This window comes from Bufo bufo, chromosome 4 (assembly GCF_905171765.1).
Source record: "Bufo bufo chromosome 4, aBufBuf1.1, whole genome shotgun sequence".
NCBI classification, from domain to species: Eukaryota; Metazoa; Chordata; class Amphibia; order Anura; family Bufonidae; genus Bufo; species Bufo bufo.
Window position 1 is genome coordinate 464,549,177 of NC_053392.1, and position 26,440 is coordinate 464,575,616.

The 26,440-nt window shown below is 42.7% G+C and overlaps 1 protein-coding gene across 2 annotated transcripts in view; it reads left to right on the forward strand.

Annotated features, from left to right (window-relative positions):
• IGF2R (insulin like growth factor 2 receptor) overlaps nt 1-26,440 on the forward strand; it is a 231,858-nt gene that overhangs the window by 96,233 nt on the left and 109,185 nt on the right. For both annotated transcript variants that reach the window (XM_040429474.1, XM_040429475.1), the window contains exons 17-21: nt 10,368-10,483; nt 12,833-12,995; nt 15,093-15,272; nt 18,553-18,654; nt 19,340-19,441. In XM_040429474.1, coding sequence (XP_040285408.1) covers nt 10,368-10,483; nt 12,833-12,995; nt 15,093-15,272; nt 18,553-18,654; nt 19,340-19,441 — 663 coding nt within the window. The remainder of the gene's footprint in view (nt 1-10,367; nt 10,484-12,832; nt 12,996-15,092; nt 15,273-18,552; nt 18,655-19,339; nt 19,442-26,440) is intronic.

A 26,440-nucleotide genomic window follows, 5' to 3' on the forward strand; every position in this document is an offset into this window, starting at 1 on the left:
GGAATATGAGACTTTGTAAGAAAAAAACAAAAACAAAAAAAAAAAAACATTTTCCACTAACTTGTGACAAAAAATAAAAAATTCTAGGAACTCGCCATGCCCCTCACGGAATACCTTGGGGTGTCTTCTTTCCAAAATGGGGTCACTTGTGGGGTAGTTATACTGCCCTGGCATTTTTCAGGGGCCCTAATGTGTGGTAAGTAGGTAAATGACCTGTGAAATCCTAAAGGTGCTCTTTGGAATGTGGGCCCCTTTGCCCACCTAGGCTGCAAAAAAGTGTCACACATGTGGTATCGCCGTATTCAGGAGAAGTTGGGGAATGTGTTTTGGGGTGTCATTTTACATATACCCATGCTGGGTGAGAGAAATATCTTGGCAGAAGACAACTTTTCCTATTTTTTTATTCAAAGTTGGCATTTGACCAAGATATTTCTCTCACCCAGCATGGGTATATGTAAAATGACACCCCAAAACACATTCCCCAACTTCTCCTGAGTACGGTGATACCAGATGTGTGACACTTTTTTGCAGCCCAGATGCGCAAAGGTGCCCAAATTCCTTTTAGGAGGGCATTTTTAGACATTTGGATACCAGACTTCTTCTTACGCTTTGGGGCCCCTAGAATTCCAGGGCAGTATAAATACCCCACATGTGACCCCTTTTTGGAAAGAAGACACCCCAAGGTATTCAATGAGGGGCATGGCGAGTTCATAGAATTTTTTTATTTTTTTGGCACAAGTTAGCGGAAATTGATATTTTTTATTTTTTTCTCACAAAGTCTCCCTTTCCGCTAACTTTGGACAAAAATTTCAATCTTTCATGGACTCAATATGCCCCTCACGGAATACCTTGGGGTGTCTTCTTTCCGAAATGGGGTCACATGTGGGGTATTTATACTGCCCTGGAATTCTAGGTGCCCTAAAGCGTGAGAAGAAGTCTGGAATATAAATGTCTAAAAAATGTTACGCATTTGGATTCCGTGAGGGGTATGGTGAGTTCATGTGAGATTTTATTTTTTGACACAAGTTAGTGGAATATGAGACTTTGTAAGAAAAAAAATAAATAATGAATGGAGCCTGACAGGGGGGTGATCAATGACAGGGGGGTGATCAATGACAGGGGGGTGATCAATGACAGGGGGGTGATCAATGACAGGGGGGTGATCAATGACAGGGGGGTGATCAATGACAGGGGGGTGATCAATGACAGGGGGTGATCAATGACAGGGGGGTGATCAATGACAGTGGGGTGATCAGGGAGTCTATATGGGGTGATCACCCCCCCTGTCATTGATCACCCCCCTATAAGGCTCCATTCGGATGTCCGTATGTGTTTTGCGGATCCGATCCATGTATCCGTGGATCCGTAAAAATCATACGGACATCTGAATGCAGCCTGACAGGGGGATGATCAATGACAGGGGGGTGATCAGGGAGTCTATATGGGGTGATCACCCCCCCCCCCGGAAGGCTCCAGGGAGACGCCTGTATGTGTTTTGCGGATCCGATCCATCTATCAGTGGATCCGTAAAAATCATGCGGACATCTGAATGGAGCTTTACAGGGGGGTGATCAATGACAGGGGTGTAATCAATGACAGGGGGGTGATCAGGGAGTCTATATGGGGTGATCACCACAGTCATTGATCACGCCCCTGTAAGGCTACATTCAGACGTCCGTATGCGTTTTGCGGATCCGATCCATCTATCAGTGGATCCGTAAAAATCATGCGGACATCTCAATGGAGCTTTACAGGGGGTTGATCAATGACGGGGGGGTGATCAGGGAGTCTATATGGGGTGATCACCACAGTCATTGATCACGCCCCTGTAAGGCTCCATTCAGACGTCTGTATGCGTTTTGCGGATCCGATCCATCTATCAGTGGATCCGTAAAAATCATGCGGACATCTCAATGGAGCTCTACAGCGGGTTGATCAATGACAGGGGTGTATTCAATGACAGGGGGGTGATCAGGGAGTCTATATGGGGTGATCAAGGGTGAATAAGGGGTTAATAAGTGACAGGGGGAGGGAGTGTAGTGGTGCTTGGTGCAACATATTACTGAGCTACCTGTGTCCTCTGGTGGTCGATCCAAACAAAGGGGACCACCAGAGGACCAGGTAGCAGGTATATTAGACGCTGTTATCAAAACAGCGTCTAATATACCTGTTAGGGGTTAAAAAAAAAAACATCTCCAGCCTGCCAGCGAACGATCGCCGCTGGTAGGCTGGAGATCCACTCTCTTACCTTCCGTTCCTGTGAGCGCGCGCGCCTTAACAGGAAATCTCGGCTCGCGCGAGATGACGCGTATATGCGTGACTCTGCGCAGGGCTGCCACCTCCGGAACGCGAATCTGCGTTAGGCGGTCCGGAGGTGGTTAATACATACGTGCCTTAAAAGCCGACATACAATACATAAATGTGGACCCTTACTCATGACAAAAAACAGAAGTATTCACCTGACATAAATAGAGATATCAGCAAAAATGGGGGTGAACAATTAACATAGACTCCACCTGAAAGGCTGCTTCTAAGTGCCATAGCATACAAATACAAAAAATGTATACATTTGTGCTTTTAAAAAAATATGCAAAGAGACAGAATAAGAATCAATAATGTAATATAAGATCATGTTTACGATTAAGACCTTTTGGAACACGAGAATCCATACGGAAAATCCAAAAGGATTCCCTGTTTAAAAGTAGCCGTCTATGATCCCCCCCACGTTTAGGCGGATTAACCCTTTCCAAGCCCTGTACCTGTAAACCTGTGGTGTCTCCAGCATGACATGCTGCATAGTGTGAACTGACCGCTGATACAGGTTTGGTTGTAGCATGTGGAATATCGGAGATGTGTCTCTGAATTCTGACCTTTAAACAGTGGTACAGCCCACATATTGGAGACAGCACAGGGAACGAGTAATATACAATACATCACAAAACTGGTGGTGCAATTTAATATACTGTTTTATTTCAAACCCCTGCTGGTTTGCAATAGAAAAAACTGACCATTCTGAATAAATCCACAGCATGTGCATATGCCATGTCCACACCTATAATTGCCCTTAAAACGAAGCCAAGTGGACTGGGTGCTGTTCACACTAGAAAATAAACTTGGACTAACTTTCTGGGCAAAGGTCGGTGCACGTCGAGCTACACATTTTATTCCTGAAGACACGATATCTGTCCACTGTTCATCAGAGCAGAGTACTGGTAAATATTTTTTAATAATATGACAGATTTTGGGGTATTCAGGACTGAAGTTAGTAGCCAAAACTGAAGCAGATTGTTTTCCTCTATTTTTCTGTATTGCTTGACTAGTGTGTTTTTTTTTTTTTTTTTTTTTAGGAAAAACCAAATCCGCACGCAATGTAGATGAAAGATAGATATCTTTTAGCTTGATTCAAGGACTGATTAGAATATTGTCGTAATGTTAGAAGGTCGGCAACCACATTCAACTCTTTTGAAAAAGCCTCATCGTCAGAACAATAGCGTCTAGCGCATATATATTCACCCCTAGGTGTATTGTGAATGACATGTGGGGGATGACATGATGTAGCAAGAAGAGTGGTGTTGCCGGCGGTTTCTTTGCGATATGTATGTGCGGTCACCTTGGAAGTACTAACCTCGCCTATGAGAAGGAGATCTAAATATGGGATGGTGGAGGCATCAAACTAAAGTGTAAATTTGAGATTGCATTTATTATTGTTGATAAACTCTCCAAACAGCGATATTGTCGCTTGGTCCCCTGACCATATAAATAACAAATCATCAATATATAACGACCATACCATTGAAATATACTCCCACCATGCCATATATATGATTGCCAAGGAGGGTGAGAACTTTGCCCCCATGGATACTCCAAAACGCTGTAAAAAAAAAAAAACCGTTGATTAAACATAAACACATTATGTTTAAGTAAAAAGAAAACCACTTCCAAAATATAATTTTGAAAAGCAGTACTGAAAAATAGAGGAAAACAATCTGCTTCAGTTTTTGCTACTTCAACTTCAGTCTTGAATACCCTAAAATCTGTCATATTATAAAAAAATATTTACCAGTACTCTGCTCTGATGAACAGTGGACGGACATCGTGTCTTCAGGAATAAAATGTGTAGCTCGACGTGCACCGACCTTTGCCCAGAAAGTTAGTCCAAGTTTATTTTCTAGTGTGAACAGCACCCAGTCCACTTGGCTTCGTTTTAAGGGCAATTATAGGTGTGGACATGGCATATGCACATGCTGTGGATTTATTCAGAATGGTCAGTTTTTTCTATTGCAAACCAGCAGGGGTTTGAAATAAAACAGCATAATAATTGCAACACCAGTTTTGTGATGTATTGTATATTACTTGTTCCCTGTGCTGTCTCCAATATGTGGGCTGTACCACTTGTGGCAGGCGCAGCACTATATAGTGCCTTTTTCGCTGTGGCATTAGAAGAATTTTGATATCTTTGACTTTTTAGTCTAACCAGACTGTCTATTACTCTGTAATTCCTTTAGCGCCGTTCTATGGAAACAGTAGGTTTAAAGAGCACACCAAATGCTTGAAATAACTTCTTTATTAACTTCAACTTTTCTTCATATATAACACTGCCGCCTCCGCAGCAGATAGTCCATGTACAAAACACTTGTTGAATAAAGTATCACAAAATGGCGGTATGCTTAACCACTTAAGGACCACAGGTTTATACCCCCCTAGTGACCAGGCCCTTTTTTACAAATCGGCACTCCACAAATTTAGCGGTTTATTGCTCGGTCATGCAACTTACCACCCAAATGAATTCTACCTCCTTTTCTTCTCTCTAATAGAGCTTTCATTTGGTGGTATTTCATTGCTGCTGACATTTTTACTTTTTTTGTTATTAATCGAAATTTACAGATTTTTTTGCAAAAAAATGAAATTTTTCAGTTGTAAAATTTTGCAAAAAAAACGACATCCATATATAAATTTTTCTCAAAATTTATTGTTCTACATGTCTTTGATAAAAAAAAAAATGTTTGGGTAAAAAAAAAAATGGTTTGGGTAAAAGCTATAGCGTTTACAAACTATGGTACAAAAATGTGAATTTCCGCTTTTTGAAGCAGCTCTGACTTTCTGAGCACCTGTCATGTTTCCTGAGGTTCTACAATGCCCAGACAGTACAAACACCCCACAAATGACCCCATTTCGGAAAGTAGACACCCTAAGGTATTCGCTGATGGGCATAGTGAGTTCATAGAACTTTTTATTTTTTGTCCCAAGTTAGCGGAAAATTATAATTTCTTTTTTTTCTTACAAAGTCTCATATTCCACTAACTTGTGACAAAAAATAAAAACTTCCATGAACTCACTATGCCCATCACGAAATACCTTGGGGTGTCTTCTTTCCAAAATGGGGTCACTTGTGGGGTAGTTATACTGCCCTGGCATTCTAGGGGCCCTTATGTGTGGTAAGTAGTTTGAAATCAAAATCTGTAAAAAATGGCCGGTGAAATCCTAAGTGCTCTTTGGAATGTGGGCCCCTTTGCCCACCTAGGCTGCAAAAAAGTGTGTCACATCTGGTATCGCCGTACTCAGGAGAAGTTGGGCAATGTGTTTTGGGGTGTCATTTTACATATACCCATGCTGGGTGAGATAAATATCTCGGCAAAAGACAACTTTTCCCATTTTTTTTTTATACAAAGTTGGCATTTGACCAAGATATTTATCTTTTTTGCTTTTGTGAACACAAAATATAACAGTTATGACATCCAAACATGAAGTCACTGTAAACTCTGCTTTTGTCTTTAACCCCTTCCCGACCGCAATCTGTATATATACGTGATAGCTGCACATACCCCGTGCAGCTACCACGTGTATAGACGTCATGGCAGCTCTTTAATCCAAGCGCTGCAAAGCGCTTGGATTAAAGCTTCTGCCCCTGTCCTGCTGCTGTCACGGACAGCATACAGTTCAGTAATGCCGGCAAGGGACCAATCAGAGTGCCCCTTGCCGACAGTCGATCCGATTGGTTAGTCTGTGCAGACTAACCAATCGGATCGCGGCAGTGAAAAAATGCCGGTTTCAGGCTCTGATCTGCGCTCTGCAGATCAGAGCCTGAAATCGGGTAATGTGTCCTCGTGCCCCCTCCTCCCCGATCTGTGCCCCCCATCTGTGCCCCTCCAAGCCCCCCTTGTGTCCACCTGCCGCTGAAGCGCTTATCTCCTGCCTCCTGCGGTCCGCCCCCTCCCCGCCCCATACATTCCTCCTGCCCCCTCAGTGCTGGCCGTGACATCCCCCCCCCCCTTTCCAGCGCTGCCCCCATGCCGTGCGGTCCCCCTGCTGTGTGTGATGGCGGCGGCTCCATTCCTGAGCTGCCGCCATCAGCAGAGTGTGTCAGCTCTATGCTGACACTCTGCATTAATCCCATAGATGCCGCGATAGAGGGAGGGGGCTCCCTCTCTCCACCATCGGGGCTGCTGCGCTGGCAACCGGACGCTTGGCAACCGGACGCTTTGCAAAAGCGTCCGCTGTTGCCACCTACAGGGCATCTGATTGTATTATACTTTGCAATGCAAGAGCATTGCAAAGTATAGTACAGCCATCAGCCCCAATGGATCTTCAGGATCCAAGAGGGACTTGATAAAAAAAAAAGTGAAAATAATAAAAGTAAAAAAAATATAAATAAAAATGTAAATTAAAAAAAGAAATTGCTTTTTCCTATAAAAAATGAAAAAAATAAAATAAATAAATACACATATTAGGTATCACCGCGTCCGTAACGACCGTCTCTATAAATATATCACATGATAGACCCCGTCCGATAAACACCATAAAAAATAAATTTAAAAAAACTGTGTAAAAAAAAAAGCCATTTTTGTCACCTTACATCACAAAAAGTGCAACAGCAAGCGATCAAAAAGGGTTATGACCCCCCAAATAATACCAATCAAACCGTTACCCCATCCCGCAAAAAATGATACCCTATTTAAGACAATCGCCCCAAAAATTAAAAATCTATGGTTCTCAGACTATGGAGACACTAAAACATCATTTTTTGGGTTTCAGAAATGCTATTATTGTGAAAAATTTTTATAAATAAGAAAAAGTATACATATTAGGTATTGCCACGTCCGTAACTATCTGCTCTATAAAACTGTCACATGACCTAACCCCTCAGATAAACCCAAAAATGGTACCAATAAAAACCTCAGCTCTTTCTGCAAAAAACGAGCCCCTGCACAAGACGATCGGCAGAAAAATAAAAAACATATGGCGTTCAGAAAACATTATTTATTTTTCAAAATTGCTTTATTATGTAAAACTGAAACAAACAAACAAAGTAGACATATTTGATATTATTGCGTCCGTAACAACCTGCTCTATAAAAATAGCACATGATCTACCCTGTCAGATGAATCTTGTAAAAAAAAAACTGTGCCAAAAGTCATTTTTCAGTTACCTTGCCTCACAAAAAACTTAATATAGAGCAATTAAAAATCATATGTACCCCAAAATAGTACCAATAAAACTGGCACCTTATCCCCTAGTTTCCAAAATATGGTCACTTTTTGAGAGTTTCTACTGTATGGGTGCATCAGGGGGGCTTTAAATGGGACATGGCATCTAAAACCAGTTTAGCAAAATCTGCCTGCCAAAAACCATACGGCGTTCCTTTCCTTCTGCGCCCTGCCATGCGCCCTTACATCAGTTTACGACCACATGTGGGGTGTTTCTGTAAACCGCAGAATCAGGGTAATAAATATTGAGTTTTGTTTGGCTGTTAACCCTCAATGTGTTAAAGAAAAAAATGTAATAAAATGGAAAACTACCAAAAAAGTGAAATTTAGAAATTTCATCTCCATTTTCCTTTCATTCTTGTGGAACACCTAAAGGGTTAACAAAGTTTGTAAAATCAGTTTTGAGTAACTTGAGGGGTGTAGTTTATACAATGGGGTTATTTATGGGGGGTTTCCACTATGTAAGCCCCACAAAGTGACTTCAGACCTGAACTGGTCCTTAAAAAGTGGGTTTTGGAAATTTTCTTAAAAATTTGAAGAATTGCTTCTAAACTTCTAAGCCTTCTAACGTCCTAAAAAAATAAAATGACATTTCCAAAACGATGCCAACATAAAGTAGACATATGGGAAATGTTAAGTAGTAAATATTTTATTAGGTATGACTTTCTGTTTTAGAAGCAGAGAAATTTAAATTTTGAAAATTGTGAAATTTTCATTTTTTTTTTATAAATTTGGGATTTTTTGCATAAATAAAGGTGAAATATATTGACTCAAATTTATGACCATCATGAAGTACAATATGTCACGAGAAAACAATCTCAGAATGGCTTGGATAAATAAGTGTTCCAAAGCAATTACCACATAAAGTGACGCATGTCAGATTTGTAAATTTTGACCTGGACACTGGGGCATCAATGACCCTTGGTCATGAAAGGGTTAACACACAAACTTAGGAACTGTATTATTGGCAGGTCTAGCTGTATAAACACACAAGCTATATTAGCAACCTAGGACAGGTCGTAGCTGGCCAGCTACACCACTAACTGTTTAAAGGTCAGAATTCGGAGACACATCTCCGATATTCCACATGTTACAACCAAAAATGTATCAGCGGTCAGTTCACACTATGCAGCATGTCATGCTGGAGACACCACAGGTTTACAGGTACAGGGCTTGGAAAGTTAATCCGACAAAACGTGGGGGAGATCATCGAAGGCTATTTTTAAACGGGGATCGACCACAAAAAGGAGTGCAAAACACACCATTGAAGAATCATAAAATGTTCAATTTATTGATAACAATAATTAAAAAATGATATTCACAATACTAGCTTGTGAATGAGCAGGGACAAAAACACAGTTGCACACCACCTCAATTGTGGACTCTCAGCTATAACAAGTTGCAACAAAAAAAACGACCTCTAAAGATGTTAATAACAGATCCCAATACAGGGTAAAGCGGTCAAGTTTATATAAAGTGCATATGCATTAGAAAATGTGCCAAAAAGTGACTAGTGCATATTAAGAGCAGGGAAATAACAAACAAGTATACTCGCTAACCTACAAATGCGACATGCATGGCAACATACCAATGGAAAGAGAGGTAAAGACAGGGTGGTGGCGCTCCTCGACGCGCGTTTCGCGTGTGATCGCTTCCTCAGGAGGAGTAAAAGGTCAGGGGAAAATGACAGGTTTAAAAAGGCAAGCCTACCTATGGATGAACAGAACCATGGACCTGGTACAGGGCTTGGAAAGGGTTAATCCGCCTAAACGTTGGGGGGGGGGGGGGGGGGGATCATAGACGGCTATTTTAAACAGGGAATCCTTTTGGATTTTCCGTATGGATTCTCGCGTTCTAAAAGGTCTTGATCGTAAACATGATCTTATATTACTTTGTTGATTCTTATTCTGTCTCTTTGTGTATTTTTAAAAAAGCACAAATGTATATGGTTTTTATTTTTTGTATTTGTATGCTGTCACTTAGACTCCACCCCAAAGGCTGCTTCTATGTTAATTGTTCACCCCCGTTTTTGCTGATATCTTTCTCTATTTGTCAGGTGAATACTTCTGTTTTTTGTCATGAGTAAGGGTCCACATTTCTGTGATCCGAAACGCGTAGACATGTATGTATTGTAGGTCTGCTTTTAAGGCACGTATGTATTAAAGATTATCACTTTTCTTGGGAAGCTGGATTTTTCTTCTGTTTGATTTTTTGCATTTGGCGCTTGGTCCCTGACGTCTATCCATGCCCCCCTTGGAATTTGAACAGCCGGGTGAGCACTGCATTCTGGCTTTGTTTGTACATTCATTTCAATAGATCCGCAAAAGATGCGGATAGCACACTGTCTGCTGTCCACATCCGTAGTTCCATTCTGCGGCCCTGCGAAAAAGATAGAGCATGTCCTATTCTTGTCTACAATCGCGGACTAGAATAGGCATTTCTATCATAGGGCTGGTCTTGTGCATTCCGCAAAATGCGCAATTTGCAAACCGCAAAACACTTATGGTCAAGTGAATGGACCCTTAGCGTAACAAAGCGTCTGCAGGCTTCGTTATTTACATAGGAAAAACTGCTTTCCATACCTGCCCGGTAATGCATTACCCAGGGCAGAGCCAGGCATAGTGGTCCATATGGAAGGGCCTCACTGGCTGTGTACATAGTCTTTGTTTACGGCGAGGTTTCTGTGTTTGGACCGATCAGTGACGGCCAATGTGGTGGTAAATCCTGTTGTCACTGGATCTAATTGCGTAAGCCTGGCCCAGTGATGATGTGAACAGTTGATATTTCCATTTCATTACCTTCCAGTTTTAGAACTTGTCCTTTCTGCGTAGTATGTCCGATGTTAACAAGTTATCAACTGATCCTTTTTAATTTGCCTTTCAGAAAGAAGACAATTATACGTATAACTTCAAGTGGTACACCAAATATGCCTGCCCAGCTCTACCAGTGGAGTGTGTTGTGGTGGATGAAACAACTGATGAACAGTATGATCTGTCCAGGTATTAGAAGAACAGCAACTAATATAACTTGCACCACTGTGTAACCACGTTTACTAAAGGGAGCCTGTCAGCAGCACTTCTAATTAAACTAAGCCCAAATTCGTATACGTATTGCGTGCCTGAGTCTAAAGAAGTAATTGCATGTTTTTTGAGTTTTTACAAATATGCACATGAACTGTTCCTTCCACCGTGGCTGTTGCTGCCCTTGGTGCTTCCCAGCCACTCCTTTTGCAGTTTGATGTACATATGTGCATGTGTCTTGTGGGACGGAGGAACAGGCATACAGATGCGGACAGCACACAGTGTGCTATCCGCATTTTTTGCCTCCCCATTGAAATAGTTCTGCATCCAATCCGAAGAAAATGTGTATCAGATGCGGACCAAAAATATGGCCGTGAACATGGGGCCTAAGGCTACCTGCACATGTGTATTTTTTTTGGGGTGACTATTTTCTGTTTAATCGCACAAACAATTGACAAGCTGTGGATTTTAAAATCTGTGCGGCAGGTCAGTTGCTGATCATACAAAATACGCAATGTGTACATGAGATTTGGCACATGTCATATTATTATTTTTTATTTTTTTGCTGGTACTGTATTGTGCAGCATTTTTTTGAGCATGAAGCCCATGTGGAAAAACCGCATGTAATCCACATCGTGTGCAGGTACCTTAAGGCTACCTGCACACTGGTGCGGGTTTTCAAATAGAATGTCTTGGTTGTGTCATTGGGGACACAGAAGACCATGGGTATAGCTGCTACCACTAGGAGGTGATACTAAGTGAAAAACAAGTCTTTTCTTCTCCTGCCAGCTATATCCCTCCTGCAGATACTGAGCTCCTGTTACCCCAAACTCGAGGAGGGATATCAGCAGGTCACAAAGCCTGCTTCTCATTCCCTGCCTCTAGAAGATGAGGAATGGCAGGTCATAAACTCGGAAGATGGGCATCAGACAGCTCCATCCTTCCATTCCCTTCCTTGCTGTTCCCTAGCCTATCAATCTGTCTAAATGGCCGAGGAGGCTTACTGGGCCATTACTCCTGCACCCCTTCATGTCCAGGCCTGCGCTCGACAGGTGCGTGCTATGGCTGCCCCTCTTCCACCCTGAGCAGCTGAGGCAGCCACATGCTATAGCCCGTGGCCTAGCAGTCACCAAAGACTGTCTTATTTCTTTGCGTGATCTCTCATGGCAGTTCCTTCATGATTCTTGGGGCTTGGAAGAGGACCTTTCACACCTCCTTACATGTCTTTTTTAAAAGCTACATGAATTCATCATGTAATAACAATTCTGGAACATCCTTCACTTGGTGGATTAATTGCACTTTAGTTGGTTGATGTCCTGACAAACCTTCATCCAAAATCTCAAATGAACCTAATGACCAGCATTGTGCCTAGTTCATACGTCAGTGTTTTAATTAAAGGCAATGTACACCTTCAGAGACAAATTTAGTATGATTACATGTTACAAATTTTTGGCTAAAAATCATTTTTTCAATTGGCCTTTATTAAAAAATATTGAGCTTTTCTGTCACAAAGAGTTAACAGTTTTTCTAGCTGGGTGACTGGTACTTTCACTTTGTGCCAGTCATCTAATAAACCTTTAAACCACTAACAGGTCATAATAACTTATTTAAGCCACATTCTTATCAGTAAGATAAGAACTGAGCTGTAATGAGTGTTTATATTGTCAGAGAGCAGAGATAAGGAGTCGTCTGCTCCTGGTCTGAGAAAATCCAAAGGTTGCTACTAGAGCATCTCAGCTCTGTACAGAAAAAAGGATCCCATAGTTTTAATACAGACCAAATAAAAAAAAAAAAATTTTTAGCTCAAAATGAGTACAATGCAATAATAATAAACATTGTCCTGAAAAGTACGTACATGGCCTTTTTAAGCTTGGTCAGTGGTTTTTAGCCAAAACCAGATGCGGGTCAAAAGAATCGGTACAAATCTTTCCATTATACCTTTTATTGCTCTGTGTAGGTTTCACTCTTGGTTTTGGCTCCATCACTGGTGCAAAACACTGAACAAACACTGATAAGTGAACTACGCCTTGCTGATTGATTTTCAATTCAAAGTAGGAGAAAAAGCCAGGATCCTCCTTTCTTCAAGGGTAATTTACGCGTATCTGGTTTGCCTGGCATGTTACTGTTTAGCAAAGATTTTATCACCAAATCAAAAAGATAGAAGGAGCAAGGTGATTACGGTTGCTGTGATTGACTGCCAGTAAGAGAGAAATCCAGGGTCGCCACACCACTGTTATGGGGCTCATGGGGAGATAGACCTGGCCTCGCAGTTCCTTTGTCGTATACAGAGAACCGCGGTCTAACCCATTTTTCCCCCCATTTTTACAGTTTATCTAAGGTACAAGGAGAACATTCTTCAAACTGGTTTGCCATGGATCAAGCACAAGAGAGTCACAAGAAATATTATATTAATGTGTGTCGTTCATTAGTACCAGTGAAGGGATGTGACCCGTTTGCTGCTGTGTGCCAAATGGGTTATACCAAAGTGTCGGTAAGTATACTTAGAGTTGCCTAATTTCTCAAAAAATCTGTAAACCCTTTTTAAAATTCCTTTAAGGAATTCTTAGTTACTAGATGGGTTCCGCATTTTGGACCTTTATCTCTTTTTATAGTGGAGAACTTCTACTAAATGTGTAAGTTATAGGGCTCGTTCACACGAACGTTTTTTGCATTCCGTATACGGAACCATTCATTTCAATGGTTCCGCAAAAAAAAAAACTGAATGTACTTCGTATGCATTCCATTTCCGTCTTTTTCCGGTTCAAAGATGGAAGATGTCCTATTATTGCCCGCAAATCACGTTACGTGGCTCCATTCAAGTCAATGTGTCTGCAAAAAAAAAAAAACTGAACACATATAAATAGGCCTGCACGATATATCGCCAAAGCAATCGTATCGCGATAATCGACGAGTGAGATATGGCGATTTGGTAGACCCAAAAATGCTGCGATTACCTATATACAGAGGGAGGAGGGGCTGGGGGTCGGCATCTGTATTAGGAATGACAGCGGGGACCGGTGCAGTCCCTGTATTCGAATGCATCGGCCCCGCTCACTGTTGTATAATATTATCTAACATGTAGGCATTGTTATAATATAATCCTGTATAATCCAGCTGTATTACTTACAGCTAAGTTCCATAGGAGGGAGGAGGCAGGCGGTGCGGGCACGTGACGTAGTGCGTGACGCGCCGCCCGCCCTCCCAGCCTGCCTCCTCCCTCCTCTCTTCTACAGAATTTAGCTGTAGGTAATACAGCTGGATTATATAGGATTATTATATTTTAACAATGCCTACATGTTAGATAATATTATACAACAGTGAGCGGGGCCAGTGCATTAGAATACAGGGACTGTACCGATCCCCACCGTTATTTCTAATACAGATGCCGGCCCCCAGCCCCTTCACACTGCAGGGACACTATTATGGGTGGGGGGGATCTGTGGATCCACAGATGCCCCCATAACAGTGCCATCCAGAGATCCCCCCCCCCCCCCCCCCATAATAGTGCCATCCACAGATCCCCTCCATAACAGTGCCATCCACAGATCCCCTCCATAACAGTGCCATCCACAGATCCCCTCCATAACAGTGCCATCCACAGATCCCCTCCATAACAGTGCCATCCACAGATCCCCTCCATAACAGTGCCATCCACAGATCCCCTCCATAACAGTGCCATCCACAGATCCCCTCCATAACAGTGCCATCCACAGATCCCCTCCATAACAGTGCCATCCACAGATCCCCTCCATAACAGTGCCATCCAGAGATCCCCCCCCCCCCCCCCATAAGTGTGTCATCCACAGATCCCCCATAATAGTGCCATCCACAGATCCCCTCCATAACAGTGCCATCCACAGATCCCCTCCATAACAGTGCCATCCACAGATCCCCTCCATAACAGTGCCATCCACAGATCCCCTCCATAACAGTGCAAATAGACCTCTAGCACAATTCCCTTAAAATATCGCATTGCATATCGTTATTGCAATTTTTAGGGCCCTAATCACAATCGCACACAATTCCCATATCGTGCAGCCCTAATACGGAATGTACTCCGTATGTATTTCGTATCCGTTCTGTTTTTGCGGAACCATCCATTGAGAATGTTATGCCCAGCCTAATTTTTTCTATGTAATTACTGTATACTGTATATGCCATACGGAAAAACGTTATGGAACCGGAAACACAACTGAAACAAAAAACGGAAAAACGGATCCGTGAAAAACAGCCCGCAAAACATTGAAAAAGCTATACGGTTGTGTGAACAAGCCCTTACTTTGGGGAATGTTCATCTTAGAGGGAACTAGGTGATGCTTCATTTCGCTTTTTGTGGCACTGCAGAGAAACTGAAGACATCGTGCTGGGTTTACCCACAGATTACAGCTAGTCTCTGTAACGAGCCCTATCTTTCCAGTGGTTGCAAGACAGTTGGGCGGCTCTTATACACATAAGCCTCTTGGCCTATCACACCGAAGTTACCAGTTTTAGATTATATTCATTTATTGTGCACAGTATATGTATTTTTCCTTACCTTTTTAAACAGCATTGTATTCCATTTATCTAACTACTTTTTTATTTACTGCAGGGTAAGCTGCATGAAACTGTGGCAGTCAACAACATGGGTGTGGCAAGCAAGAAACCCATTATAGAAGGCAGTGGAAAAATACTCATAAAATACACCAATGGCTCTGAATGTATCAATGAAGAAAATAACAAGGTTTCATATTCATCACAGTTGCATCTTATATGTGAAAAGGGAGCTGTGGTAAGTTTATCAGTTATAATTACCGAATTTTCACATAATGGGCATTTTTGTATTTAAGAAACTCAAAGAGATTGTCCGGGCTTTTTTAATATTGATGACCTATCCTCAATATCAGATCGGCGGGGATCCGACACCGGCACCCCCTACAATCAGCTGTACAGGGGAGACGGTGCGTGCAGTGCACACGTGCCGTCTCCTTTCTGTCTTCCTGTCCACTGCTGCTATGTCTATGCACTGTCTCCCCGTACAGCTGATCGGCGGGGTGTCGGACCCCCGCTGATCTGATATTGAGGATAGATCTTCAATATTAAAAAGCCTGGACAACCCCTTTAAAAGGGGTTTTCCTCAAGCCAAAGTCACTTAGTTTTTATTGGGACATGTAGGATAAGTTTGCATACAAATTGGGCTCTATTTTTGTTAAGGGGGATCTAAACCCTGAAAAAGCTTTAACACAAATGCCCTATTTTTCAGACTATAAGACACACTGTTCCCCTCTCTAAAAATGGGGGGAAAAGTGGCAGTGCATCTTATAATCTGAATGCTAATGACCGCTTAAAGAAGTGGTCATTAGCATTCGGGGGGCACAGGGAGGTGAGGACAGCACTGCTAGGGCTGTGCTCACCTCCCCTTGGTCGTCTTCTGGGTCCCGCTTTGGTGAGTCTTGGATATGCTTTGGCGTCTGGAGCAAGCAAGGTGAGTTTATTTTTATTATTATTTATTTATTTTTTAAATGTCTGATCTGAGATCTGATGTGGGCTGATCTGAGGCTGAGTGGGGCTGGGGGGTCCAATCTGAGGCTGAGTGGTGCTTGAGGGGTCTGATGGGGCCTGTGGGGTACCATCTGAGGCTGATTGGAGCTGAGTGATCGGGGTCTGATCTTAGGCTAATGGAGGCTGGGGGTCTGATCGGAGGCTGATGGAGCTTGTGGGTCTGATCTGAGGTCTGATGAAGAATGAGGGTCTGTTTTTGGGGTCTTCTCTGAGGTCTTATGGAAAATATCTTTTTTCTTATTTTCCTCCTCCAAATCCTAGGTGTGTCTTTATAATTCAGTACTTCTTACAGTCCGAAAAATATGGTAAATTTAATCTATAGTGTACATACAGCTATATCTACAAGGTGGTCCCCAAACAACTGTCATTTTAGGAGAGATCTTGCAGACAAGCAACTTTTTTCTTTCTCCCACACTTCTTCTTTGGCTGGGTGAACGTGCCTGATGTCTCACACACACTGAACAGGATGTGTTTAGAGCTCTTGTGCTCTGTTTGTGCGCACTCTATAAGTTGTCATATACTAGGAGTTGTAGTTCTTCTCTTTACTCCCTGTAACCTCCTCTGATAGCCCATAACAACATCCTAGAAATGCTGAGAGTTGTTCTCTCCTCTTATACCTGTCTCCCTATATTGTGCACTGATGCCCCATAATAACAGATTTACACTCTTGAATGATAATCACTCACTGGAGAGGAAGATCTGCTAGATTTCTGACAGATGGGGAAGGTTTCTATCAGAACAGGCATTTTCTCTCACTGTCACTACAAACCATTGTCTGGGTTATTTCTTGTGTATATTTAAGTGGGGAGATGTTTTTATTTTGGTAGACTTAGTATTCCGTAGTCTATTACAGTTCCACATGGAGGTAACCCAGCTTTCCCAGGATCCTGAAAGGCAAAGTTTTGGCATTATTGAGGAGTGAGATGGGATATATTTTGTTAGATATTGTATTCTCTATTCTATTACAATACCACATGGTCGTTGTAACCAAATCTATTTTGTAATTTTACTGGGAGATTACTTCCAACGAAAGGGGCCATTTTCATTGTGTAGACAAATGTTATCCAGACTAAATCCAGCCCCCTTCGCCTATACTTCCTGGCTCACGTGCATTAGCATGAGAGGGGAGAAGGAGTAGTAGACATGGCTGCAGTCTGAGAGAACAATGCATTGCCTTTCTAGTTCATTTATCCTGATCTGCAATTGTGATATCAAATGAAACAAGAGCAAATAATAGACACATAAGGAGATTGTTACATGTTGTTCTTCTATGTGTTTTTATTCTGGCTTTAGTTCCCCATTTAAAAACCCTGCTTTTCGCCAGTTTTGATGTCCCTATTAACTCATCTGTACTTCCTGGATCAGTACTGAAAATGTGGACAGTCTGGCCGTTTCTACTGATGTGCTGCTGCCTCTCCCACAATCCCTCAGCCTAGAGCTTCTTTAGGGTCCATTCACAAGTCCGTAAGTGTTTTTTGCGGATCCGCAAAACACAGACACCAGCAATTTGCGTTCCGCATTTCGCAGTCCGCACATCGCCGGCACTATAATAGAAAATGCCTTTTCTTGTCCGCAGTTGCGGACAAGAATAGGACATGTTCTATTTTTTTGGGGGAACAGAATTGCGGATCTGGAAGTGCGGATGCGGACAGCACATAGCATCCGTTCCCGGCACATTGAAAATGAATGAGTCCGCAAAAACTGGAACGGATCCGGAAGAAAATTGCGGACTTGTTATTGGACCCTTATCGGATTTAAACAGTGCCCAGAGTGATTTATAATAGCATTTGGCCTTGCAGCCCGTGGATAATTGTGAGAAGGTTCATGGCACATGCTTCTCTGAATTCTCTGAGGGACATCTATCAAAAACAATGGCAACCATAGCAACCAATCAGATCCCACCTTTTATTTTTCAGAGCTCCTTTGGAAAATGAAAGGTGGAATCTGATTGGTTGCTGTGGGCAACCAAGCCAGTTTTCCTTTACACCAGTTTTGATAAATCTCAGATCTCACCTATGAGTTTCATTGATTCTAGTAGAAACCTTTAAAAGTCTATGAATACACGAGGAGTAACAAGAGCAGCACAACTATTACTACAATTAATACAGGCATTCTAAGCATATGTGACACACTGTGCTCATGAAGGGAAAGTATAGCGTAGACTCCCAGCCATATGGGATCAGAGGCAGGATGGAATCCAAGCTTTGTAGTAGCAATTCCTGAAAACAGTACTTGGGGCGAATGGCATTTACCGATCCCTGAAACTATGCCATTTCTTTGAAGTATTTTTACAAAGTGATTTATATTTAACAAAGCTGGTGCAGCAGTCAGCTGATTTTTGAGGGTCCGGCTTTTCAGCTAGAGCAGGAGCAATGATATTCACTGGCACTCCAGTATGGCTCATGGATAGGACCACACTCTATTGTGTCATTCAGTCTTACCCACACTTAAAAACTGCATGACATATATGGCTTAATATATATATTTTTTTTATTGATTTTGTTTTATAGCTTTCCAGCCCTAGATTTATGTCTAATGAAAACTGTGTAGCCACCTTTCTTTGGAATACAGAAGCCGCTTGTCCGATCATCAAAAGCATACATGGGAAGGAGGTGAGGACCAAATGTGTTCCTATTTTCCTGCCTATATTTATGACAAAGGGTTCTACATAAGCCTTAGGGCTCATGCACACAAACATATTTTCTTTCCGTGTCCGTTAAGTTTTATTTTATTTTTTTTGCGGACCGTATACGGAGCCATTCATTTCAAAGGGTCTGCAAAAAAAACCGGAAGGTACTCCGTGTGCATTTCGTTTTCGTATGTCCGTATTTCCGTTCCGCAAAAAAAATTGAACATGTCCTATTATTGTCCGCATTACAGACAAGGACAGTACTGTTCTATTAGGGGCCAGCTTTTCCGTTCCGCAAAATACGGAATGCACACGGACGTCATCCATATTTTTTGCGGACTGCAAAATGCATACGGTCGTGTGCATGAGGCCTTAAACTGCGGTCTCCTATCCACAGAGTAGGTACTCGGTACTCCCTTTAAATCACGCCACTTGGTTATCTCTAACTCTAGAAATGAGTGGAGCGTCAGCGTGTCTGCCCGACAGGCTGCTCCATTAATTTTGGGGGCCTCCAAGGGGTGCATTTTTTTGTGATTGGTTGGGATCCCTATGGTAGGACACCCAACCAATCTAATAGTTATCCTCCATTCTGTGGATGGGGATAACTTCACATAACCTAAATACTTGTTTAACTGGGAAGTAATAACTTAACTTGTTTTTGCCTGCAGGACTGTTTGATAGAAAATCCTAACACTGGTTTTACTTATAACTTTGAATCCTTGAAGAATGAGTCTGGTTATGAGGTAGAAGGCAATGGCAAGACATATAAGGTGAGAATTTTTCTCTGTGTGTGTAAGACTCGTGCTGGTGCTGTTCTTTCCGCCGTATAATGAAACTGTAACCACAACCCAGTTCCACATCTGTCATATGGCATTCAAGTACAACTGTGAGGGAGGGATCTAGACCAAGCCTCCAACACGGATATGAACATGTTTTATATAAGAGAGAACTTTTTTTCCAATGAAACTTCATTTTCAGGATTAGAAAACTGAGCTACTCCTGACTCTCTCTGGTATTGCAGTTCAGCTCCATTCTCCTGAAAATGGATGAGCTGCAATACGGTAAACTTCTCATGGACAAGTGTATTGCTGTTTGTGAGAAATATGGATTAATATTTACTTTCAGCCATGTCCCTACACCCACCATTTGCTGAAAGATAGCCGAGGTAGTGAACTCCACAGGAGGGCCCTGTTTAAAAGCTCCAGCCATATGGCAGGGAACTTCTTGCAGGCCACCTTTGTTTACAATTTCACACCCCATTCAGACAGCATGGATCCTGCAGGAAAACCTCCCTGCAGGTGGTTTAAGCCATTCCCCAGTTCAGTCAAATCTAGCAGACAGCATGGAACCAGCAATTTATAAGGAATTATGAATTGCCCGGCCATCACAGGTGCAAACTGGATACATATTTGTGTCCTGGTGGCCACAATGAGCATGCCCATGGTCTTAGTTTGGTGGTGTGATGCCAGGAAAGGGAGATATACATATCTCCCCACAGAAACCAAATAACGGTACCATGTTTGGACTCTACTTGTAGGCGGAACCCAAGCGGATCTGTTGGTCTCAAAACCATCCCCCTGTGATGTTCTGGTCTGGAGCTATGAACCCTAAAGGGTTTTGTGGGTCATTTAATGCCAGCCCAGAAGAGGGGGAGTGAACCCTTCCCAGAGGAGCGGCCGGTACAGTTTAAAAGGCTTGTGCCAGCAAGTGGGCATGTCTTTTCTCTGTAGGAGGGTCACATCGTGCCATATGTTTTGAGGGACCTGCAACCAGGTGATATCACTGCCCTCCATGTGAATACAGCAAAGGACTAATCATAATGCAAAGGAACATTCATCTACCCGGTAACTGACTTGTGCTCTGTGTAATCCTGTGTGTACCATATTACCTGTATTTGTAACCTCAGACCACTGTATATATTCTTTGTGTATAGTATGTTATCTAGTGTGCCCTTAAGGCGATTAAATATATAATTTAATCTTGTGCTGTTTTGTATCTCGATCACGAATCCCCACGTCCGTGTTTCGGCCTAGTTGTAAGCTACCGTGGGTTGGTTTCTCACCCTGTATAATCCCATTAGCGGATCGGGCTTATATCAAACAAGAAGCTGGTGGCAGTATACCGCGGGCTGAGAAAGCGCTGTTTCACTGTGGCAGTGAAAAGGCTCTCTCAGCTTGTTGCCTCTCTGTGACCGCATAGACAGGAGGTGTCTGCGTAAACTGTACCAAGCTGACCTTACATTCTTCTCCAGGAGGGCGTAGCGTCACATCTTGGTAACCAGTGAACATACCGCGTCTCGTAAGCTCGACTTAGTTGACGTCAAGCGAGCACGAGTGGTGGTATCCCTCACACTGTTTCTTTTGTGATTTGGGGGATATAAAGCAGATGATTGTTTCTGGTCTTAGAAAACCCCTTCAATTTTAAAGCACACTTGATGCTGACTTTAACCACTTCCCGACCGCCCATTGACTATAAATATCCTGGGCGGTCGGGTTTATCTCTGATTGGACGTTTCTAAACGTCTTTTCAGAGATAGCAGCTGCACGCTAATCGTGCAGCTGCTGAGCAGGGGGCCTGCTGTCAGTGACAGCAGGGCACCCGAGAGAGAAGGGTGCCCTGGGTGTCCCTGCCTTCTAGATCGCTGTATACACAGCGCTAAATGAGCGCTGTGTATACAGCTGAGGAAGTGATCTGCCGCTTCCTGTCACTGCCCTGTGGTCATGTGACTGCCGGGGGAGTGCAGGAGCTGTCGGGTCTTCCATAGACCACGATCAGCCCTGTACTGAGGCTGTACAGCCTCTCTGGGGGATGCATTTCCCCTGTAACTGGGGCTACTATGTCAGCCCCAGTTACAGGAGAAATCAATAGTGAAAAAAAAAAAAATGTTAAATGTCCACCAGAGGTCTTGTATGACCTTATGGGGAACACAAAATGTAAACAAAAAAAAATAAAAAATATATAGAAAAGAAATAAATAAAATAGACATATTTGGTATTGCTGCATCTGTGACTGCCAGCTCTATAAAAATATCACATGATCTACCTCATCAGGTTAACGGCGTAAAAAACAAAAACAAATAAATTACGCCAAAACAGGTTTTTTATTTACCTCACCTCCCAAAAAAACATATTATCAATCAAACAAAAAATCGTATGTAGCCCAAAATGGTAGCAATAAAAATGTCACCTCATCTCGCAGAAAACAAGCCCTCACACAAGACCATAGCCAGAAAAAAATAAAAAATGTCTTTAAGAAAATGACAACACAAAACCATGATTTTTTTTCTTCTTAAAATGTTCTTATTGTGTTAAAATACAATACAAAAAAAGTAGACCTATTTTGTATTTTTGTGTCCATTACGACCAGATCTACAAAAATAGCACATGATCTATCAAGTCAACGGTGTAAAAAAAAATATAGAAAAATGACAACAAACAGTTCACCTCCCTAAAAAAAATTAGCTAAAAAGCTACCAGAAATCCAAATGTACCCCAAAATGGTGGCAATAAAAACTACAGCATACGAGACCCAGTTACCCTGACCCTTTGTGGGTTTATGGTGGTGACATTATGCAATACTTCAAGGTGCTCGTATCATTTAATGTGCTCATGCTTTACTCAGGGTCAACACAAATCCAATGTCCATTCTTATGCGTTGGGTTTGGGGTGTGAGCTCTGGCTCTTGGGTGTTTACACACTAGTTTTCCCCCCTGCCGGGGTCCTTGACCCTCTAGGTAGTTTCTACCTGTTTAGTACTTACCTTTAATATCTTCTCTAGATGTTATGTTAATATTCCTTGTTCTATTGTTACCCTGTGTCGCCCTCATCTGGCCGCATAGCTTTACTGCTCAGGTCCTCTGATTTTTACCATGTCTGACTTAAAGGTATTATCTTTCAATGTGAATGGTATGAACACACCGCAGAAAAGGAGCCAAATATACCATACACTCCGAAAGGAAGGAGCTGACTTAGTCCTTTTGCAGGAGACCCATTTTAGACATCTACATATACCCAAAACAGTAAATAAACACTTTCCCGTTTGGCATCATGCCTCTTAGGCTGGGTTCAGACCTGAGCGTCTTTGATATGCGCGTTTAACGCGCGTTTTTGACGAGCGTTTTTTGCAATAGTAAACGCGCATTTGACGCGCGTTTGTGTGATTGACTGCAATGTCCTATGGCCACAAACGCGCGTCAAAACGCCCCAAAGAAGCTCAAGTACTTTGAGCGTAGGGCGTTTTACAGCGCGTTTTTCAGCGCTGTAAAACGCTCAAGTGAGAACCAGGGCCATAGGGAAGCATTGGTTTTCATGTGTTGAGCGTTTTACAGCGCGTTTGAACGCGCTGTAAAACGCTCAAGTGTGAACCCAGCCTTACTCCTCAGCTGCCAGAGGTGTCTCCATAGCCCTAGGACAGAATTTTCCCTTCACTTTGGAGGCCAAAATAGCTGATCCTGATGGCCGCTTTCTTTTCTTAAAAGGCAAAGTTGCAAACACCATGTTTACTCTAGTCAACCTGTATGCCCCAAACAGTAGACAGGTCACTTGGCTGCTTCACACCCTGGAGGCCCTAAAAGCATTTAGGGAGGGGTTCCTTATTATAGGGGGAGATCTTAACCTTACACTCGATCCTTCCATAGACTCGACCTCTATAGGTCGCCCTACCTCAAGAAGACAGCTGAGGAGATTACTTATTACTTTAAGGGACTTGGGGGTTTCGGATGTCTGGCGCATCCTCCATCCTGAGGGTAAAGATTACACTTTTCACTCACTGACGCACAATTCATATCAGCGTTTGGACTACATCTTCTTTGCAAACCACCTACTGTCCTCGGTTACTGAGGCCAGAGTTGGTAACATAACCATTTTTGACCATGCGCCGGTGAGTGTGAAAGTGAGAATCAACGCACTGCCTCCGAGATCCTGGGTCTGGAGGTTAAATGAGACGCTCCTAGAAGAGGAATCCCATAAAAAAGCCGTTGAGCTGTGCCTTTAAAAACTACTTTTTAGAGAATGCCAGAGATCTTGCTAATGGGACGTCACTATGGGAGGCTCATAAGGTTGTAATCAGAAGGGAACTCATTAGCCTAGGATCTAGTGCCAAGAAACGTAGACCGAAACAATTAGACTCCCTCCAACAGATTTCCACACTTGAAACTCTCCACAAGAAAACAAAAACAGAAGAGGTCCTGGTGTCACTTAAGTGTTTGAGGCATAAGGTCATTGACCTTTTGAACATTAGAGCGGCTGGGGCCTTGAAGACATTGCGCTTCAAACAATATCTTCATGGGAATAGAGGATCTAAGTTAGTCTCCAACCTTATTAAGAACCAAAGAAATAAATCCTTTATTCAAGCCATCAAATCCGCCTCGGGCCCCCGACTTATCAATACCCCGGCGATAGCTCAGGAGTTCTGCTCCTTTTACTCGAACTTGTATAACCTCCCGGTACCCCTCACTAGCCAGCAAATTGAGGCACGCTCATCCGAGTTCCTTAGCTCCATCAACATCCCAAGATTATCTGCGGTTGATATACATCAGCTACTTCAGCCGTTCACATTAGAAGAGGTAGAAAAGGTTCTAATGTCCATCCCTTCCGGCAGGAGCCCCGGGCCTGACTGCTTTCCAATCTCTTATTATAAAAAATATAAAGATATATTAATTCCACACTTTGTTACAGCATGTAATCTCCTCCTCACAGGTGGCTCTCTGACCCCACAGGCCCAGGAAGCACACATAACGATTATCCATAAAGAAGGGAAAGATAAGGAGGCTTGTGGAAGTTACAGGCCAATTTCACTGCTGAACACTGACCTGAAGTGGTGGGCTAAATTGCTTAACAGCAGGATGTCAAGGTTGCTTCCTGGGCTTGTGGGTGAAGAACAGGTAGGATTCGTTGCAGGAAGGGAGGGCAAGCATAACATCAGTAGAGTGATACATGCGATTACCCACTCCATCAAATCCAACTCCCCTCTTGTGCTTTTGGGTACTGATGCGGAAAAGGTGTTCGATAGGGTTAGCTGGGCCTATATGGGTAAAGTACTACAAGCTTTGGGTTTCCCTGAAGACTTTATCAGAGTTATCTATACACTATACTCTGCACCATCTGCGAGAATACTAGTTAACGGCACCCTATCGAACGCCTTCCAAATTAGAAATGGTACCCGTCAGGGATGTCCATTATCTCCCACCTTATTCGTCCTCACCCTAGAGACACTTCTTCTTAAGTTCCGCCAATCTTCCACGATCAAAGGGGTGAAACTAGGTAAATTCGTCCACAAGATGGCTGCTTTTGCGGACGATTTGCTGCTCCTACTGTCTAATCCTGAAGAGGCTCTGCCGGAGGTTATGCAGGTTTTTGAATCTTTTGGGGGCATCTCTAATTTTAAGATAAACTTTGATAAGTCGGAGGCCCTTGGCGTTTCCCTTCCTGCTGTCCTACGTACTAAAGTTAAAGCCCTTACACCATTCAAGTGGCCTGCGCAAGCTATAAAATACTTAAAAGTGATGATCCCGATGAACCCCAAGTTGCTGTTTAGTCTTAATTTCCCTCCGTTACTCTCCAAGGTCACCTCAATTCTCTATAGGAGCAGTTCTCCTTTCCTGACCTGGCTAGGCAGGAAAAATGTCCTTACCACCTACATCCTGCCATTGATAATCTACACCTTGAGAGCCTTACCCATCTTGATACCTATTAGTTTCATCAATAAACTACAATCTATCATGAGCAGTTACTTATGGGATAAGAAGCGCCCCAGAATGTCCTTTCGCCTCCTTTCCCAAAGAAAGAAATATGGGGGTATCTCCCTTCCTGACCTATCGACCTACATACAAGCTATTAGTCTGGAGAGGTGGCTTAAACTCGCCAGACAAGAGACACACTGTATGCATGTTGACCTGGAGTTGGCCTTGTTGGGTAGGGAGCTATTTCATAGGCTATGGACACCCGAGAGGCAGGAGAAGAAACCAAAGTAGTAAGTGAACTTACCAAAGGAATGCTTCATATTTGCCATAAGTCTTTGGTGTTAACATCTACTCAGGACAAGATTTCTCCCCTAGCCCCTATCTCAGTTATTCCCACACTAATATTTCCACGAATTAAATCTCCATCGGACATTTGGTTATCAATGTCACATCACAGATTAGGAGATATGAAAGGGTTGCAGCCCACATCCAACTTCTATACTGCCCTCTCGGGTGTACCTGCCCTTGGTAAAGACTTTATTCAAATTAATGACTTTGATAATGCCTGTAGGCAATTTATGGCATCCAAGTTCATCCCACTACCTGATCCGTCATGGTTAGAGAATTATGTTTTACTCCCAAACCTGCCTCATAAATGCACTACCCTCATTTATAGACAGATTCTAAAAGCGAGAGACTCTAATGTACCGCCTTGGGTTACTGAGTGGGGAAGAGAACTTCATCTTGAATTTAACAACACTGACAGTAATTGGATTCAAAAATCCTCGCACGGCTTTTCCAAGTGCATAAAAATTCAAGAAAATTCTGTTAAGACAGCGTTGCGCTGGTATAGAACCCCCTGAGTATCTCTTTAAAATCCATCTGCTACCCACGGATCTTTGCTGGAGGTGTACTGCTGCCACCGGATCCATGTCTCACATCTGGTGGTTTTGTCCTGCCATCAAATCCTTCTGGGCAGATGTAGAATCTGCCATTAACATGATCTGTACAATGACCCTGAAGCTTTCAGTTCAGCTAGTGCTACTCTGGATGCCCACCTCAAATTTCCGCCCCGGAAAAAATAATTTGG